An 18220-nucleotide genomic window follows, 5' to 3' on the forward strand; every position below is an offset into this window, starting at 1 on the left:
TCTTCTCCATGCTAACTTTGCGCCCTTGGTGGGGCGCACGCGCAACTGGACCTGAAGCAGCCGCGAATGCGCAGTCGGGCCCCAATCCCAGCCTTCCCATGAGCCTTTGGGGCAGGCTACGGAACGAACGACGGAAGTAGCCACTCTTGGTTTCCGGCAACACGACAGCGGCTGCCGAGCGACCCGGAAGTGTTTCCATTTTGCGTCGTCGGGGCTCGGCGGCCGCCGAACTCGGGACAGAAGTGCTGCGATGGGGTCGTCAAAGAAGCACCGCGGAGAGAAGGAGGCGGCCGGGACGACGGCGGCGGCCGGCACCGGGGGCGCCACCGAGCAGCCGCCTCGGCACCGGGAGCACAAAAAGCATAAGCATCGGAGTGGCGGCGGTGGCGGCAGCGGCGGCGAACGACGGAAGCGGAGCCGAGAGCGTGGAAGCGAGCGCGGGAGCGGGCGGCGCGGGGCCGGGGCCGAAGCCGAAGCCCAAGCCCGGAGCGGCGCGCATGGGCGGGATCGCAGCCTGGCGGAGCCCTCTGAGCGGCGCGTGAAGCGGGAGAAGCGCGATGACGGCTACGAGGCCGGTGAGGAGCGGGGCCTGTGCAGGGGGCGGGGCGGGTGGGGGTCCCGGGGGCTGCGGGTCCTCAGTGCCCGCGAAGCACCCCAGGCTCCCATCATCAGCACTTATCAGTCTTCTATGGTTATTTGGGGATAAAGTTTGACTTTTTCTGCTTAGGTCTATGAGGGCAGAAGTCTTCTGTTTTCAATTGCTAGTACATCACAGGCCCTCAGTAAACGTATTAGGTGATGAGTGAAGTGGTACTACCGTGTGCAGAGGCAAGAGAAAACCTGGCATAGGGGGAATCGTGTAGGGCTCATTGGGCAGTAAAATAGGCAGGGGTCCGAACACGGAGGCTCTGGTACTGTAGTTTAAAGAAACCTGGACTCGTCCTGAGAGTGGTAGGGAGCCGTGGATTTGGGCAGTGAGTTGCTCAGATTCTTATTTTGTAAAGATCACTGCATTGAGTACTTGGTCAAAGGTGGTCAGGACTGGAGGCTGGGAAATGTGGAGGGTTCTAGACCCAGGTGAAGGCTGCCTGCACTGAGGCAACAGCAGTGAGTTGGAGAGAAGTGGACAGATTTTTGGAGGAGGAATTAACAGAACTTAGTGCTTGGATGACGGAGAGAAGAAGGAATAGAGGATGATTTCTTGAATTTTGGTTTGAGCAGCTAGGTGGGCGGCGATGTCATCTACTGGGATTGAGGTGAGAAGAAGATTTGGGGGATAATTCACTTTTGGAGAGTATTGGGGTTGATGTGCATGGGGGAACCCAGGGTTTGGGCTGCATAGAGCAGTTTGAGGGTCATGAGTAATGGCCACTGAAGCCCCCTTAGAGAACGTGGAGTGAAAGGCTGGGGTCAGGAGTAGAACCCAAGAAATGCCAATATTTTGTCCGGGCATGGTGGCTCATACCTGTAATCCTAGCACTGTGGGAGGCTGAGGCGGGCAGATCGTTTGAACTCAGGAGTTTGAGACCAGCCTGAGCAAGAGCAAGATTCCATCTGTACTAAAAATAGAAAGAAATTAGCCGGCCAACTAAAAAGTATATATGGTGGCGCATGGCTGTAGTCCCAACTACCCGGGAGGCTGAGGCAGGAGGACTACTTGAGCCCAGGAGTTTGAGGTTGCTGTGAGCTAGGCTGATGCCATGGCACCCTAGCCCAGGCAACAGAGTGAGACTCTATCTCAAAAAAAAAACAACAAACAAACAAACAAAAAAACACAAAAAACAAAAGCCAATATTTTAGTAGTGGGCAGAGGAAGATGCTACAAAAAAGGAGACAGAGTAGTCAAAAAGGCAGGAACACCAGAGGATTTTGTGTCTTGGGATCTGTGGGAAGGGACTATAGTTAGGCAGTGATCAACAGTCTCATACCACAGGTGTTCGAGCAAGACCAGAACTGAAAAGAATCCACTGGATTTAGAAATAAGGAGGCTGGTGATCTTGGAGAGAGCCTAGAGAGGTTAGGCTCCAGGGCTCAGGTGGAGAGAGTAACCTTTAGGATAAAGGAGGAGGAGGTGGAATGGGGGTTGGGGAGATAGGAAAGGAAGAGCTCATGGTGGCAGCTCTCGAGGGACCTCCATCCGATGGTGTCCAACTCCTCTCTCTGGTGTTGAGTGAAGTGATGTGCTGTTTGTGAGGTGGGTGGAGGAGGTCCAAAATGCTTATTTATCTCTGTCCCCAACATCCAGCACAGAACAAACACCTAAAATGTTTCTCTCGACTACATGAATTGCACAGAAGACATAATCATGCTGCCAGCACATTCCCTCATTACCTGCCCTGTGGGGAGGAACAGACACAGAAGTGACTGACCATGCTGTGGAGTTCAGGGGAAAGCAGTTAATTCTGATCAGTAGTTGAATAGTGCTTCATGAGGGACATGGTGTTTGATCTTTGCATTTGGATAGGATTTTGTTAGAGTAAGACCAGCGAGAACAGTTTAGGTTGAAGACACAGAATATATAAAAGTAGAGCGGGCAGCTGGGCACTTGTAGTCCCAGCTAACGAGGCTGAGGAGGATTGCGTGAGGCCAGGAGTTCAAAACCAGCCTGTGCAACATAGCTAGACTCTGTCTCTTCTAAAAAAAAAAAATAAAAAAATAGAGAAGGCAGGGAGAAGGCTGCAGGAAGAGTTGGAAGTTGGACCTCTTGGGTCAGGAAAGGAAGGCCTGCAAAAAGACCAGGGCTCTGAGACTATTCAGGCAGGAAGAGCTGGTCGGGAGCTCAGGTGGAAGAAGGCTACTGTTCTCTGATGTCTCAGCAGGCTCAGGTGCTGGTGAGGGGCCCTCATCTTTGACCTTGCAGCTAGAGCCAATGATGCTGGCTTCTTGGCCTCATGTTTAGCTCTTGAGCTAAACATGCTTTAGCTCTTGAGCTAAACATGCTTTAGCTCTTGAGCTAAACATGCTTCTTCTTGTTCCAGCTGCCAGCTCCAAAAGTAACTCAGGAGATGCCTCCTCACTCAGCATCGAGGAGACCAAGTGAGTACTATCTCTCTTCTTATTTTCTATTCTTTTCTTTTGAAGACAGGTGGTTTCTTGGGCAGCCCCTGGGGAGGCTGGTTAGGACAGGTCAGGCCTAGCACCCACGTTCCCTGCTTGGAGGCCAGTGCCCTTCTGAATTCTTTAGGATGCCTAGGTCAGACCTTGTGTTTGGAACCCTTAGGACCACTCATTTCCACTCTGTTTTATCTCCTCTCCGTCCAGGAATGTACTTGATGCCCATTTCTTTGACAGCCTTTAACACTCGTATCTTTTGTCCTTAGTAAACTCCGCGCAAAGTTGGGGCTGAAACCCTTGGAGGTCAATGCTGTCAAGAAGGGTGAGTGTAAGGCCAAGGATGGGGTTTGGGTGAGGGCAAGAGGCCATCCGAAGGGGTCTTTGAAGAAAGTGGGGTTAGAGTGCAGATTCAGCACCATTTACTGGTCTCATGCACGCTTATTTGCCAGAAGGCACGAGGTCCCTCCTTGCTGTCACAGTGGGGATCTGGGACTCTGCTTGCTGAGTTGGAGCACTTGGCCATCGCATACTCACCCTGGATGGGAGGTGGTACTGGATGGGCCGAAGATGTGCACAGTTGCTGCACTGGTCTGTGCAGGGGGGTTGATCTGTTATTTTCTTCAGTGCATGATTTGAGGGGCTATGGAGGACACACAGAATCCTGTCTTGCTGTACAGGGTGACATGAGAGCGTGGGGACACAGTGGGAGTAGGGAGGTGAAGGATTCTTCCCCCCCTCTCCTGGCCCCTTCTGGCCCCATGAGCTGGAAGGGGGCAGGGTGAGTGGCTCCCTCCTCTCCCACCAGCCATGGGCGGGCATAGCCTCACGTCTGGGCCCCCCTTCCAGAGGCGGGCACCAAGGAGGAGCCCGTGACAGCTGATGTCATCAACCCCATGGCCTTGCGACAGCGCGAGGAGCTACGGGAGAAGCTAGCGGCTGCCAAGGAAAAGCGACTGCTGAACCAAAAGCTGGGGTGAGGGGGTCCTGGCCAGGGCGGGCAAGGGAAGTGCTGAGGGGGCTGCCTCTTGAGTTGGCGTGGGGGAGCAGGAGCTGGACTCCCAGAGTGTCATTTTCTTCCATGGTCAGGAAGATAAAGACACTAGGAGAGGATGACCCCTGGTTGGACGATACTGCAGCCTGGATCGAGAGGAGCCGGCAGCTGCAGAAGGAGAAGGACCTGGCAGAGAAGAGGGTGAGTGACTGGGTAGCTTGAGGTGGTTGCCATTCGCCTCTGGTGGCTTGACTGGGCGGCAAGGCAGGAGACTGACCTGTGGAAGGTGACGTGGGGCTTAGAGAGCAGGAGGACTGTGGTCAGTGGCATCTGCTTTGGGCTCTCAGCAGCTTGCCTGTAAGGCCTGCCGTTTCTGTACTCCACTTGATAGAGCCACATGTGTTTTCTGGTGACGCTGAGTGGTCTGAGGTCATAGGTCACTCCCTCCCTGTGTCTCAGGCCAAGCTGCTAGAGGAGATGGACCAAGAGTTTGGAGTCAGCACTCTGGTGGAAGAGGAGTTTGGGCAGAGGCGGCAGGTGAGGCTGCAATCCCGGGAGGTTGGTGGAGGGGGCACTGGTGGCCTTGGTGCTAGGATCCCAGGGATGGGTAGATTGGTCTTGGTGACTCAGCTGGACCTTCCCTCTTAGGACCTGTACAGTGCCCGGGACCTGCAGGGCCTCACTGTGGAACACGCCATAGATTCCTTCCGTGAAGGGGAGACCATGATCCTCACCCTTAAGGACAAAGGTGAGCTGAGCTGGGTGCTCTGGCTGGGGGCACAGGCATTGCTGAATCATGGGCACATGTGAACGGCCACTGCCTCTGCCCTGTGCCCAGGTGTGCTGCAGGAGGAGGAGGATGTGCTCGTGAACGTGAACCTGGTGGATAAGGAGCGGGCAGAGAAAAATGTGGAGCTGAGGAAGAAGAAGCCCGACTACCTGCCCTATGCAGAGGACGAGAGCGTGGACGACTTGGCACAGGCATGCTCTGGTTGGGGTGGGTGGCTGGGGCACAGGGCATTGGGAGCGGAGGCTATGAAGAGATGGTGGCTCCATGGCTTTTCAGCGTCAGCTGTGTCCCAACCTGTACCTTTTGCCTTGCAGCAAAAACCTCGATCCATCCTGTCCAAGTACGATGAGGAGCTCGAGGGAGAGCGGCTGCACTCTTTCCGCTTGGAGCAGGGCGGCATGGCCGATGGTATCCGGGAGCGGGAGCTGGAAGAGATCCGGGCCAAGCTGCGGCTGCAAGCGCAGTCCCTGAGCACAGTGGGCCCCCGGCTGGCCTCTGAGTACCTCACGCCTGAGGAGATGGTGAGCCCTCCCCTGCTTTGGGGTGGTGATCCTCCCTCCCCTTGGGTTACGAGCTGTCCGCACACATGGAGGAGGGAGGGCGATGAGTATCCACATTCACGAAGTGCTTGGCCTCATGGGTGGGCGGTAAATGGCAGCCCAGGGGAGGTGCAGGGTGTAGATGGAACAGGGGCTATTGAGCCAGATGGGCCTGAGTTTGTGTTCAGGCTCTGCTATGCTGCCAGCCTGTGCCTTGGGTGAGTCATTTAACTGATCCTGGGATGGTGCATATGAAATATCAGTGACAGGAGCCACCTCCTGAGGTTGCTGCGAGGATTTGTAGTGATGGGGGTAAATGGCAATATTATGGTATGTGTGGATTTCGCATGTGGAGTGACTGTGGGAACAACAGTAGACAGCTGGCATGGTATGTGTCTTGGCCAAGTGGGTAAGAGCAGGACTCGGGCTGGACCACCAAGGTTCCCAGCCCTGGCCTCCTGCTTAAGAGCTGGGTGACCTTGGGCCAGGTACTTAACCTCTTCATGCCTCAGATTCCTCACCTCACAAGCGGGATGACAGTTGCACAGCCATGTCAGGTGTTGGTCATGTATGGGAAGTGCTTTGGGCAGTGGCTGGCACAGAGTCACACTAAAGAAGTGTTTACCCTTGTGGGCTTATGGCTGGCCAACCTGGCCCCTTCCCCACCTCATGTCTCTCCTCGCTTCCCCTCAGGTGACCTTTAAAAAGACCAAACGGCGGGTGAAGAAAATCCGCAAGAAGGAGAAGGAGGTGGTAGTGCGGGCGGATGACTTGCTGCCTCTTGGGGACCAGACTCAAGATGGGGACTTTGGTTCCAGGTGGGTTCAGATACGGAGGTGGGGTGTGAGGGCTGGGCTGGGCTGGCTGAGGAGCCGATGCTTACTGGAGAGCTTCCATCTCTCAGAGTGCGGGGCCGGGGGCGGCGCCGAGTGCCCGAGGTGGAGGAGGAGGCCCAGGATGAGGAAGAGAAGGAGCCCACGTCCCAGCCCCCACCATCGGATGACACTCGAGTGGAGAACATGGACATCAGTGATGAGGGTGAGGGGCCCGGCCAGAGGAGGCAGGGACAGGAGGAGCCCGGGTGCAGGGAGGTGGTCTGAGCAGGCATCCCCTGTGTTTCCCTTAGAGGAGGGTGGCGCTTCGCCATCAGGATCCCTGGAGGCACTGGAGGAGGATGAGGCAGAGCTGGAGCTGCAGAAGCAGCTGGAGAAGGGGCGCCGGCTGCGGCAGCTGCAGCAGCTGCGAGACAGTGGTGAGAAGGTGAGACTGGGTGCTGGCGGGCTGAGGGCACCAGTGAGTCTGTGGCAGCTTGTCCTTATGAGCACCTGTGTTGTAGGCAACGGCCACATTCCCATTTGAAGTCTGTTTTCTGTGTAATGTCATGTTGTGAGCAGGTTTCTAGATTTCTGTGGTGTTTTCACCACAACATATTCATTTTAGTGGTTGGAGCCTCGAGTCTTCTCTTCCTGTGGATGTTTGTTGATGGCTGCCGTGAGGACAGCATTATTCTCGGGCTGGGGTCACTGGTGAAGAGGACAGCTGAGGGGCCCTGTGCTCATGGAGCTGACTTTTCTCGGGTGTTGTTGGGTGGCAGCAGTGACCTTGTGAAGACAGGAGCAAACTGTCACTTCTGATAGTGATGAGAGTTGGGCAGACAAAACCAAGATGACATAAGAGAGTAGTGGGAGGGTTGGGATCTTAGATGGGATGTTCAAGGAAGACCTTTCAAAGGGTGACATTTGAGCTGAGACTTGAGTGACACAAGGAGCCAAACTTGCAGAGATTTGGGGGTAGTGGCAGTGGGGACAGCAGTGTCTTCAGGAGAAATGGCCTTAGAGTGTTCCAGATGGGCTGGAGCAGAGAGTGAGGGTGGTGTGGAGTGAGCCGAGGTGGAGGTGTTGGTGGGGCTGGTGTCGGGTTGTGGGTTGGTGGGGGAGGCCCTCGAGGCCATGGTCATCACTGACCTTACCAGGACACTTAATATGCCGGGCGCTGCTCAGGTGCTTTGTGTGTATTGATTCATTTAATCCTCACAGCAACACCTTGTGAGGAAGTTTCTCTTGTTTTCATCTTATAGATGAGGAAACTGAGGCATAGGCATTAGGCAAGTTGGCAGAGCTGGGATTCAGACAGCTTGCCTCCAGAGGCTGCATTTTTAACCCTATACTTCCCACCTAGGGGGAGAGAGGAGCTTGAGAGGGAGGAAGCCAGAGGGAGCCCCAGGGCTCACCATGTTGGGTAGAGGCGGGTCTCCTGCAGGGGAGTTGGAGAAGCAGCAGCCCGAGGGAAGCCGCAGGAATGAGGCCTCAGGAGCCAGGAAAGGGTTTAGAGGTGAGGGAGTGAGGAGGGGAAGTCAGAGTTGGCATGGCAGAGGCAGTTCGGTTGATTCCAGAGGACTGGGAAGATGGGGCGTGAGGAAGTGAGGACAGCAGCTGGGACAGTTGCTTAGAGCAGGATGGGGCACACTTTCTGTTGAGGGGACCCGATGGTCAACATTTGAGGTCTAAGGTCTCTGTTGAAGCTGCTCAGGTGCTCTACCATGGTAGGGAGAACAGCCACACACCACATGTAAATGAATGGGTGTGGTCAGGTTTTAATAAAACTTTATTTATAAGAACAGGTGGTGGGCCATAGTTTGCCCAGCTTGATTCTAAAGAGGAACAGAGAAATGGAGCAATAAGCTGAAGAGGGTGTGAGTTGAGGGAGGTTTTTTTTTTTTTCATATTTGATGGTTGGTAGCATCAGCATTTAAAAATTATATCCAAGAATCATAAAGGATTGTAAAGGTCATGTAGCCCAGTGGTTCTCAGCTTGGCTGCACATTAGCAAGTTTTTGAAACATGCGTGAAGCATCCTCTACACCATTTATATGCAGAAAAGCTAAATGCATATTATAGTGGGCACCTTTATTTATGTCTCCTCTGGATTAAATAATTATAAACTTTTGTCACGGTTCTTTTTTCCTTTTTTCCTGAACCACCAGAAGTCATGCTGATGTCGTGATGCTTTCACCCATAAGCACTTCAGCAGACATCTTAAAATAAAGACATTTTCCTACATTGCCACATGGCCCTGAAAATTCCATAAATAATCCATATACCAAAATTTCCCAGTTATCCACAAAAATGTCTTTTTAGTTTCTTTTTCTTTTCTTTTTTTTTTTTTTTTTGTCTGAGACAGAATCTTGCTCTTTCGCCCCTGCTGGAGTGCAGTGGTGTCATCATGTTTCACTGCAACCTCCAGCTCCTGGGCTTAAGCCATCCTCCTGCCTCAGCCTCCTGAGTAGCTGGGACTACAGGAGTGTGCCACCACGCCTGGCTAATTTCTTCTATTTTTTGTAGAGATGGGGTCTCAATGTTGCTCAGGGCTGGTCTCAGACTCCTGACCTCAGGTCAGGTGCCCCTCCTGCCTCAGCCTCCCAGAGCGCTAGGATTACAGGCATGAGCCACCATGCACAGCCTTCTTTTTAGTTTCTTTATTTAGCCAGTAGTCAATCAAGTTTCATATCTTCAAAGGATTTTTTTTAATGATGGAGATTCTAGAATATGTTTGATGTCAAAATAGGAGAGAGGGAGGAATTAATGATGGAAGAGGAGAAAGAAAGATATTTTTCCCTAGAAGAGCTGGAAATGGAAAAAAAAAAGATATTTACAGGCAGGGATGGGGTCTAGAGTACAGGTGGAGGGTGGCTTTGAGAGAAGCCAGGTTGTGTTCTCATTTATTGCAGCAGAGAAGATGGGGAAGGGGGATAGCAGATGCAGGTAACTTTGGCTGGGGGAAGTTAAGGAAGCCCCTGTCTGAGTGTCCTGGTGTTTTCTAGTGAAGAGGCAGCATGGTAAGTGAGTGGGAAGTGTGAGGTGGGAGGAGGGGGAGACACCCTTGGAAGGTGTGAGGTGTGGAGAGGGGGAGGTTAGAGGAGGAGAAGGGGGAGTTGGAAGGAAGGGGAGAGGGGGAGGTGTGAAGAGGAGAAGGGGGAGTTGGAAGGAAGGGGAGGGGGGGGTGTGAGGAGGAGAAGGGGGAGTTGGAAGGAAGGGGGGGAGAGGGGGAGGTGTGAGGAGGTGAGATGTGAGGAGGTGGAAGGGGAAGGTGTGAGGAGGAGAGGAAGGGGAGGTGTGGGGAGGGGGAAGCAGGGAGGTATGAGGGGGGAGACACCCATGGAGGAAGAGTAGGCTCACTGGAGATTGGTGGGGCTCCTCCATCAGCCATGGATTTAAGGGGACCGCGGAGCCCATCTGTGGATCTCTCTGGCGGTGTTCAGCTGCGGTAGTCCTGTAGTCTGTGAGTAGGCAGGTGGTTGGGATTAAGCAGAACTGGGCTTTCTAGGGAGGCGGGCAAGGCAGTTAAGGTCTTTACAGAGGAGGGATTCTGTTGATGCCCCCCAACTCCAAGCTGGCTAATAAAGGACAAGACAGGAGGGAGCGACGGATGTGAGGACAGAGCCTGGAGTCTTGATGCGGTGGAATTGCTAGACTGGGGTTAGTAGAGCAAATGAGCAGGAGCAGATAGGGTCCTTGGAACTGAGATTTTGAAGGCGTGTGGCCACTGGTGATGGTAAAGACAGCAGGGTGCCCCTGGGAGGGGAAGGGCTGAGGAGGTGATCACCGGAGGTGAGGAGGGCAGGGAAGCTCTGGGGCAGTTAGTGGATGGGCCATTTTGAACTATAGGTCACCAAGAGGGAAGACAGTAAGTGGGGTGCTGAAGTCCTTTGTATAGGAAGGGGAGAGTGAGGAATTTGGGAGGTGCGAGGGCGAGGAAGGAATAGCAGGTGACACAGGCTGGCGGCATGAGCCACAGTGGGCCTGGGATTGTTGCAGGAGGAAGAAAGGAGTGGAAATGTTTGGAGGTGGTGATGGGGAGGCAGCAGGACAGACCTCACTAGACACACGTTTAGTCCCTTAAGAACTTTGAGTGTGAGAGGAAAACAGGCCTCAGACCGCAGGGGAGGTGTGTCAGCAGGAGCAGCTGGGTGTCAGGGCACGCTGCTGAAGGGAACATGAAGGGAAGCAGCTGCATGCTGGCTTTGAGACTCTGCAGCTTCCCGTTTTCGCGGCCAGCAGTGTTCCTGGGTGTCCCTGGGCACAGAGCCTTGTACCTCTATGGAGTCGTTTGCTTAGAATAGAAGTGTCGGGATGAAGAGAAGGGACATCTTGAAAACCTGCCTTTTCTCCTTCCTTCCCACATTCCCACGCTGACCAAGCCCCTGCCACATGCCACGGTGCTGCTGCTGGGGATGTCACGGGGAGCAAGGTGGAGCAGGTCTCTGTCCTCACAGGGCACATAGTGCAGAGTCAGTCATTCCTTAAGCAGTAAATGTGTCAGTGCCCGAAAGCACTAAAGTCTCTGTCCTCAAGGAACTTCTGAAGCTCTAGTGTGAGGAGGTGGAAGAAAGTAAGAAAATAATGTGGCCGATCACACCATGAAGCTAGATTCCCAAAGCCAAGGCCCTAGAAAGGAGTGAGGGGTAAGCATTCTTATTTGAAATAGGATGGTCAGGGAAGGGCCCCCTAAGAGGTGACAGTTGACCTGAGATCTAAGCCATTGGGAGCTGAGAGGACATGGAGTACCCAGGGCCCCGAGGGCAGAGGGGATCAACCTGCTCAAGGAGCATCTCTGGGGCTGTGCTGCTGGGCGGAGGACTCTGTCTCACTCCCACAGCCTCCCGAGTAGCTAGGACCACAGGTGTGTGCTGTTGCGCCTGGCTAGCACTGTTCTTTCTCCTCTCCTCTCCTCTCCTCTCCTCTCCTCTCCTCTCCTCTCCTCCCCCTCCCCCTCCCCCTCCCCCTCCCCCTCCCCCTCCCCCTCCCCCTCCCCCTCCCCCTCCCCCTCCCCCTCCCCCTCCCCCTCCCCTTCGAGACAGAGTTTCACTCTGTTGCTTGGGCTACAGTGCCATGGTGTCAGCCTAGCTCACAGCAACCTCAAACTCCGGGCCCAAGCAATCCTCCTGCCTCAGCCTCCCAAGTAGCTGGGACTACAGGCCTGAGCCAACATGCCCGGCTAATTTTTTCTATATATTTTTAGTTGGCCAATTAATTTATTTCTATTTTTAGTAGAGATGGGGTCTCGCTCTTGCTCAGGCTGGTTTCAAACTCCTGACCTTGAGCAATCCTTCAGGCTTGGCCTCCCAGAGTGCTAGAATTACAGGCGTGAACCACCACGCCCAGTCTGGAATATAATTTTTGAGGGTAGAATTGACAGTATTTGTTGATGGATTGTGAGTGGGTTAGAGAAGTTGGGGATGACTCCCAGGAATTCTGACTGGAACAGCTGGCTAACTAACTGGTAGGGCCAGTCACTGAGATGGGAAAGACCAGGGGAAGAACAGGTGTGGGGGAAAAATCAAGTGTTTGATTTTGGTAAAGTTTGAGAGGCCTCTTTATTAGAGAGAGGTGATATTGAGTAGGCAGTTGAATGCATGAATTTGAACTTCAGAAGAGAGGCTGGGACCAGTGATATAATGTGGAAGTGAGTATATAGGTAGAATTTAAAGCCATGGGATTGGCTGGAGTCACCAAGAGAGTGAGGCTAGGTAAAGAGGAGAAGAGACATAGGCCTCAGTAAAGTGTTTAAAAAGAAAGAAATTATCTGCACATGTATATATATGTTAAAAATAAGAAGGGGATCTACTAAAAAATAAGAGAACTTAGGGTCCCAGGAGAAGAGCTGGAGAAAGTGCAAGTGAGGAAGGTAAAAGAGGAGAATGTGTCATCCTGGAAGCCATGTAGGGAAAGGGTCTTAAGAGGAAGATAACGATCAGTTGTGACCAGTCCTACAGAGAATTTGGATATGAAGAGGATGAATGGCACAGTGGCTCAGGTGTGTAATTCTAGCACTCTGGGAGACTGAGGGGGGGAGGATAGCTTGAGCTCAGGAGTTTGAGACCAGCCTGAACAAGAGCGAGACTCCATCTCTACAAAAAAATAGAAACATTAGTGGGGCATGGTGGTGCATACCTGTAGTCTCAGCTACCGGGGAGGCTGAGTTAGTAGGATTGCTTGAACCCAGAAGTTGGAAGCTGGAGTGAGCCGTTGCACTCTAGCCAGGGCGACAGAGTGAGACCCTGCTTCCAGAAAAAAGAAATTAGGTTTTTACTTCACACCTTAGAGAGAGAACTTCAAAGTAAAAACATTTCAAAAGAAAATTAAGGAGGCTGGGTGTGGTGGCTCACGCCTGTAATTCTAGCACTCTGGGAGACCCCGAGGCGGGCGAATTGCTCGAGGTCAGGATCGAAACCAGCCCGAGCAAGAGCAAGACCCTGTCTCTACTATAAATAGAAAGAAATTAATTGGCCAACTAATACATATAGAAACAATTAGCTGGGCATGGTGGCACATGCCTGTAGTCCCAGCTACTCAGGAGGCTGAGGCAGCAGGATTGCTTGAGCCCAGGAGTTTGAGGTTGCTGTGAGCTAGGCTGACGCCACAGCACTCACTGTAGCCTAGGCAACAAAGCGAGACTCTGTCTCAAAAAACAAAACAAAAAAAAGAGTATATAGAGACAAAAAAAATCAACAAAACAGAAAAACAGGCAGAACTCAGGCAGTTCCACAGAAGAGGAAGGCTAGATGCAGGGGACACCCAACAGGGCCCAGCTGCGTCAGTCGTCATTGTCACTGGGATGTGAGCTAAAACAATGCTGTGCCTTGTCACACCCACGCAATGCAACAGAAATGTCAAAGTCTGGCAGGGTGAGGGAGGACATATAGGACCAGAATTCTTAGGTATGCTGTCACACTCACATGTGACCGGCCACACAGGTGGATCTAATCAGATTGGCACATTGGGAAATGGTGCATGATCCGGAAGAATGTGCTCAGGGCCTGCCCACGTCCCACTCCCAGGCAGTCCCCCAGGTGCACCCGGAGACAGACATCAGATGGCTCGTAGCTGGGTTGTTTGTGATGACAAAAAAAGTCCATCCTCAGTGGGCCAGGTAACTAGATCCAGGTGCATTCATATCGTGTATACCCCTCATGGCAGATTAACCTCTAAAATATATATTTTTCAAGAAGCAAATCATAGAAGAATCATATAGTGTGATTCAGATTACATAACACTTTAAAAATGCACAACCCAATGACTCTGGTCAGGGTTCAGTCCTTATGTGGTGACGTTGTAAAGACAAGCTGGTGAATCGTGACCACCGATGGGGGCAACACTCAGCGTTGGGAGGGTGTGAGCAGTGTTGTTTCTCAGCCGGCCACGGGAATGGGCATGCTGGTTTGGTTGTTATTTAGGAAATCATATTCATGTGTTGGGTATGCCCCCTTATGTTTCTGATGTTCATTGAAAAATACACATAATATGATAAAATGGAAGGAAGAGGGTCCAGAAGTGGACATGGTGACTAGAAACTTCTCTGAGGAGTTTGTTGTAATGGGGGCTGCAGGGCTGAGGGAGAATGGTTTTAAAAGACAGAAGATACTAGATAACCTTTGTGTGTGTGGCCAGGCATCTGCTGCGACAGGAGGGAAGGCAGAGGGTGCGGCTGCCCATGCGTGGGTTGCTGGTTTCCATGTTGGCAGCACAAGGAAGTTCTCTTCTCGTGGCGCCTGCTTTCTGGGTGAAGTGGAAAGCGAGAAGCTGGCCTGTGGGAAGTCAAGAGAGTGGGCCATCTGGCTGCCCTGTGGCCTCAGGGAAGGGATTCTGGAAGAAATGCTGTTTACACTGAGTCCTGAAACAGGAGCTTGCCAGGGGAGGAGCGGGTGGCAGGAGGGACCCTGGGAGAAAGTGCATGGGGCTGAGGTATAGGTAGTGCCTTGAGGGGCTTTGGAGAGGGGTTAGCACAGGCCTGGTCAGGGAGGGCCGTGTAGGATTTTGGATGTTAATTCAAAGGGCAGTAGGGAGCCATGGAAGGGTTTGGAGCAGAGGAAGGATCTAGTGAGATACATGCAGAGTGGAGAATGGCCTTGGGGCATCAGAGAGGAAGTGGGGAACAATTGGAGGTCCAGTGTGGCTGTGGGAATGGCTTATCTTGCTGCCACCAGGAGGACCCTTGGGATCCTGGGTCTCAATGGCATCACCCCAGAAACTTCCGGGTTTGCCCACAGCTGCTCCCTCCCCCAGGTGGTGGAGATTGTGAAGAAGCTGGAGTCTCGCCAGCGGGGCTGGGAGGAGGATGAGGACCCTGAGCGGAAGGGGGCCATCGTGTTCAACGCCACGTCTGAGTTCTGCCGCACCTTGGGGGAGATCCCCACCTACGGGCTGGCCGGCAACCGTGGGGAGCAGGAGGAGCTCATGGTGGGTCTTGGGTGTCTGTCCTCGAGCCTCGGTGCTCAGGTAGGGTGGGCTGGCGGGGCTGGGGCTGCCCAAGATGACCCTGGTCTTTTGTCCCCCAGGACTTTGAACGAGATGAGGAGCGCTCGGCCAATGGGGGCTCCGAATCGGACGGTGAGGAGAACATCGGCTGGAGCACAGTCAACCTGGATGAAGAGAAGCAGCAGCAGGATGTGAGGAGGCTGCGCTGCCGGTGGGGTGGGGGCTGGGGTTGGGGACAGAGCGCCTGGCAAGTCCTTCAGTGTCCCAGAGCCTCAGCCTTATCATCTGTGGAATGGGCTCTGTAGACCTCGGGTTGTCTGGGATTAAATGAGGGGAGTCGCACGGGCCCTGGTGCCCGCTAACCCCCACCTGTGCCGTCCCCAGTTCTCCGCCTCCTCTACCACCATCCTGGACGAGGAGCCCATCGTGAACAGGGGGCTGGCGGCCGCCCTGCTCCTGTGTCAGAACAAAGGTGAGGAGCCCAGGGCAGCATGAGCCTCGGCCTGCGTGCTTTGGGTGCCTGTGGGCGAGGCAGGACGGGCAGGGCCTCCTCAGCTCGCATCACCGCCTCTGTGTCTCAGTCCCCATGCCCCGAGCCACTCCTCCCCCCTCCCCCTTGGGAATGGGGTCACAGCAGTGTCTGTCCAGGAAGGAGTCGGGGCAGTAGAAACTGTTCTGGCTTCAGCACAGAGGGGCCGTGGTGTTAAGATGCTAGCTCTGCCATGGAGCTGGCCTGTCGCGTTCCCTTCCATGGTATGCTGGCCCCGTGGTGCCCGCTGTGCTGCTGGGGCCACAGGCCTGCTTCGCCTCAGGCTGCCCTGGAGCTGTGTCTCTGAGCAGTTGGGTAGCCTGGAGTCTCACATCTGTCCCCAGGGCTGCTGGAGACCACTGTGCAGAAGGTGGCCCGGGTGAAGGCCCCCAACAAGTCCCTGCCCTCGGCTGTGTACTGCATCGAGGACAAGATGTGAGTGTGGTGGGCGTGTTGGGGTCCCGGGGCCTGTGCCAGTTTGGGGCTGCTGGGACACAGCAGGCGGGCAGCAGCTCACACCGAGGCTCCTCTGTCTCATGCCAGGGCCATCGACGACAAGTACAGCCGGCGGGAGGAGTACCGCGGCTTCACCCAGGACTTCAAGGAGAAGGACGGCTATAAGCCCGACGTTAAGATCGAGTATGTGGATGAGACGGGCCGCAAACTTACACCCAAGGAGGTGAGCAGGGCCCTTTGCTGACGAGGCCTGGCCAAGTGCCTCGGGGCAAGAAGAGGCTGGAGCCCTGGGCTTCCCACTGGCTTCGGGGCCTGGCGAAGTATTGGAACCATTGGCTCGGTTTCTGTCTCTGGTGGGCCCCTCACAGGCCTGGCAGGGGGTCAGGTAGGTTCCTTGGTACCTCTGCCGCCTGCCACAGCTTGACCCCCCTTGCTGGCTCTCACCATTCTGGTGGGGAGTGTCCAGGCCCTTCCCCAACTGTCCCCCAGTGCCGGCTGGCAGCCTCAAAGGCTGCCACCCTCCTCTCCCCCACCCCACGAGTGCTCTCCCCCACACACTTCCTGGTTTGCCTCCCTCCAGCCAGCCCCAGCCCCTGGCACTGGGTTGGGTGAATCGACACTTTCCACCCTGTTGTGAAGCTCCTTGTGGGCACAGGTGGCCCTGGTCCCACCCAGGGTCCCTGCAGCTCCCTGCTCGTGCTCTGTATCCCCAGGCTTTCCGGCAGCTGTCCCACCGCTTCCACGGGAAGGGCTCAGGCAAGATGAAGACCGAGCGACGGATGAAGAAGCTGGATGAGGAGGCGGTGGGTGCCCTTGGGGACACGGCAGGGCTGTGCCCCTGCAGGTGCTGGGGCTGACTCCACTCTGGGGCCTGCTCCCACTCGTGCTGACTGGTCCCTGACCCCACAGCTCCTGAAGAAGATGAGCTCCAGTGACACGCCCCTGGGCACCGTGGCTTTGCTCCAGGAGAAGCAGAAGGCCCAGAAGACTCCGTACATCGTGCTCAGCGGCAGCGGCAAGAGCATGAACGCGTGAGTAGGCGTGAGGGTGGGCAGGGGCTGGTGTGGGGCCTCCAGGCCTGGGTGGGGTGGCGAGGCCTGTGCCCGCTTCTCTGCAGACTCATGTCCCTCTTCTCTCTGCAGGAACACTATCACCAAGTGAGGCCGACCTCTCCTCCAGTCCTCTCCCCAACCTTAATATTAAATAAAGTTCCCTCCTTATTTTTTCCTCCCTGGTCATGGTGCCGATTCCAGGATTGGACCTGGGAGGAAGGGCAGGCGATGCCCTCAGATAGGCTGGGCTCTGTACTGCCAGTCAGCTGTGTGACCTCAGGCAAGTCACCGAACCTCACTGAGTCTCACTTCCACTATTTGTACAGTCAAGACACCTCTGCATCAAAGGATGTTTTGTGCGGATTGGATGTGCTCCTTCATTCATTCATCCATCTACTCGCTTATTCACATGGAAATGAGACACGAGCAAGATGGGACAGTTGCCTGAGCACATGTGGTGTGAGTGGCCTATGCTGGGCGAGACCAGCTGGTGGATGACAAGAGTAACTAAACGGGATGACGGGAGAGAACTAGCCCGGACACTCGAGACAGTCCACCTTGACCCTGGGCCCCAGCCAGCCCCAGAGAAGCCAATTGGTTTCCTCCCCCCAGTCCCCACCCCAGTGCAGTAGCCGGGTCCTGGCTGTTGGTCATGCCTTCTCTGCAGGGCCAGCTTTCTTGTAAGAACTGGAAGGTGTTTTTAGAGACTTCAGTCACTCTGGTTTGTTCCAGCTTCCATGGCCACACGAGTCACTGCCTTGTGACTCTTCTGGTCAGAGAGTCCAGGACTGGGCTGTGAAGGGCAGAGGTGCCATCTCCTGTCCTCACTCTCCCATGCTGCCTACGTCTGTGTCCGAGGTGTGAGCACTGCTCAGTGTGTGCTGCCCCGGGCTGGGCTGGCGTTCCTCAGAACTGGTGGGGAGGGCTGTGCCCGGGCCTCTGGGGAGACGTGCCCACACGAAGCCACGAGGAAAGATGATTCCTTGGACTGGGCTCTATGAAGTAAGCTTGACCTAGCTGCTGGGGGACACGCAAGAGTCCTAAATCGATGCAAAGATGACAGTGGCCTCCTCGGAGTCTCGGAAACCGGCTCCCTTCCCCACATACACCTACACCCAGATACGTTGCAGATGGGTCACAAATTTTAAGATCAAAAAATGAAACCAAAAAATAAATTTAAGAAACTGGTGAGCTTTAAAAAATAATCATGATCCTGTTCCTTAAAGTCGGGAAGCCAAAAAAACTGTATACATATAAAAATGTAATCTCGGGGTGAGAAAAATGTAAGCAAGGGGCAAACCTGGTTGCCTTGGTTGGGTGCAGTAGCTCATGCCTGTAATCCTAGCACTCTGGGAGACCGAGGTGGGTGGATTGTTTGAGCTCAAGTGTTCGAGACTGGCCTGAGCAAGAGCGAGACCGCGTCTCTACTGAAAAAAAGAAATTAGCTGGACAACTAAAAATATATAGAAAACATTAGCCGAGCATGGTGGCATGTGCCTGTAGTCCCAGCTACTCGGGAGGCTGAGACAGGAGGATCGCTTGAGCCCAGGAGTTT

The 18220-nt window shown here is 54.2% G+C and overlaps 1 protein-coding gene across 1 annotated transcript; it reads left to right on the top strand.

Moving 5' to 3' along the window:
* The first annotated feature begins 150 nt into the window (after nucleotides 1–150).
* On the top strand, nucleotides 151–16840 carry SART1 (spliceosome associated factor 1, recruiter of U4/U6.U5 tri-snRNP). The gene is made up of 20 exons (XM_012778161.2): nucleotides 151–575; nucleotides 2979–3036; nucleotides 3321–3376; nucleotides 3901–4027; nucleotides 4141–4246; nucleotides 4505–4582; nucleotides 4694–4793; nucleotides 4884–5026; nucleotides 5150–5356; nucleotides 6068–6192; nucleotides 6279–6412; nucleotides 6501–6634; nucleotides 14437–14610; nucleotides 14709–14819; nucleotides 15013–15100; nucleotides 15502–15592; nucleotides 15701–15836; nucleotides 16327–16416; nucleotides 16523–16644; nucleotides 16756–16840. The coding sequence occupies exons 1-20, from the start codon at nucleotides 251–253 to the stop codon at nucleotides 16772–16774; spliced, it is 2424 nt and encodes an 807-aa protein (XP_012633615.2). The 5' UTR covers nucleotides 151–250; the 3' UTR covers nucleotides 16775–16840.
* Nucleotides 16841–18220: the final 1380 nt, after the last annotated feature.

This window comes from Microcebus murinus, chromosome 4 (genome assembly GCF_040939455.1).
Source record: "Microcebus murinus isolate Inina chromosome 4, M.murinus_Inina_mat1.0, whole genome shotgun sequence".
Taxonomy (NCBI): Eukaryota; Metazoa; Chordata; class Mammalia; order Primates; family Cheirogaleidae; genus Microcebus; species Microcebus murinus.

What these genes read in the sequence shown, in the direction of transcription:
- SART1 (XM_012778161.2), top strand. Translation starts at nt 251, where the DNA reads ATGGGGTCGTCAAAGAAGCACCGCGGAGAGAAGGAGGCGGCCGGGACG. An exon ending in CGATGACGGCTACGAGGCCG is followed by an intron (nt 576 to 2,978) that starts GTGAGGAGCGGG and finishes TTCTTGTTCCAG; the next exon opens with CTGCCAGCTCCAAAAGTAAC. An exon ending in CATGGACATCAGTGATGAGG is followed by an intron (nt 6,413 to 6,500) that starts GTGAGGGGCCCG and finishes TGTTTCCCTTAG; the next exon opens with AGGAGGGTGGCGCTTCGCCA.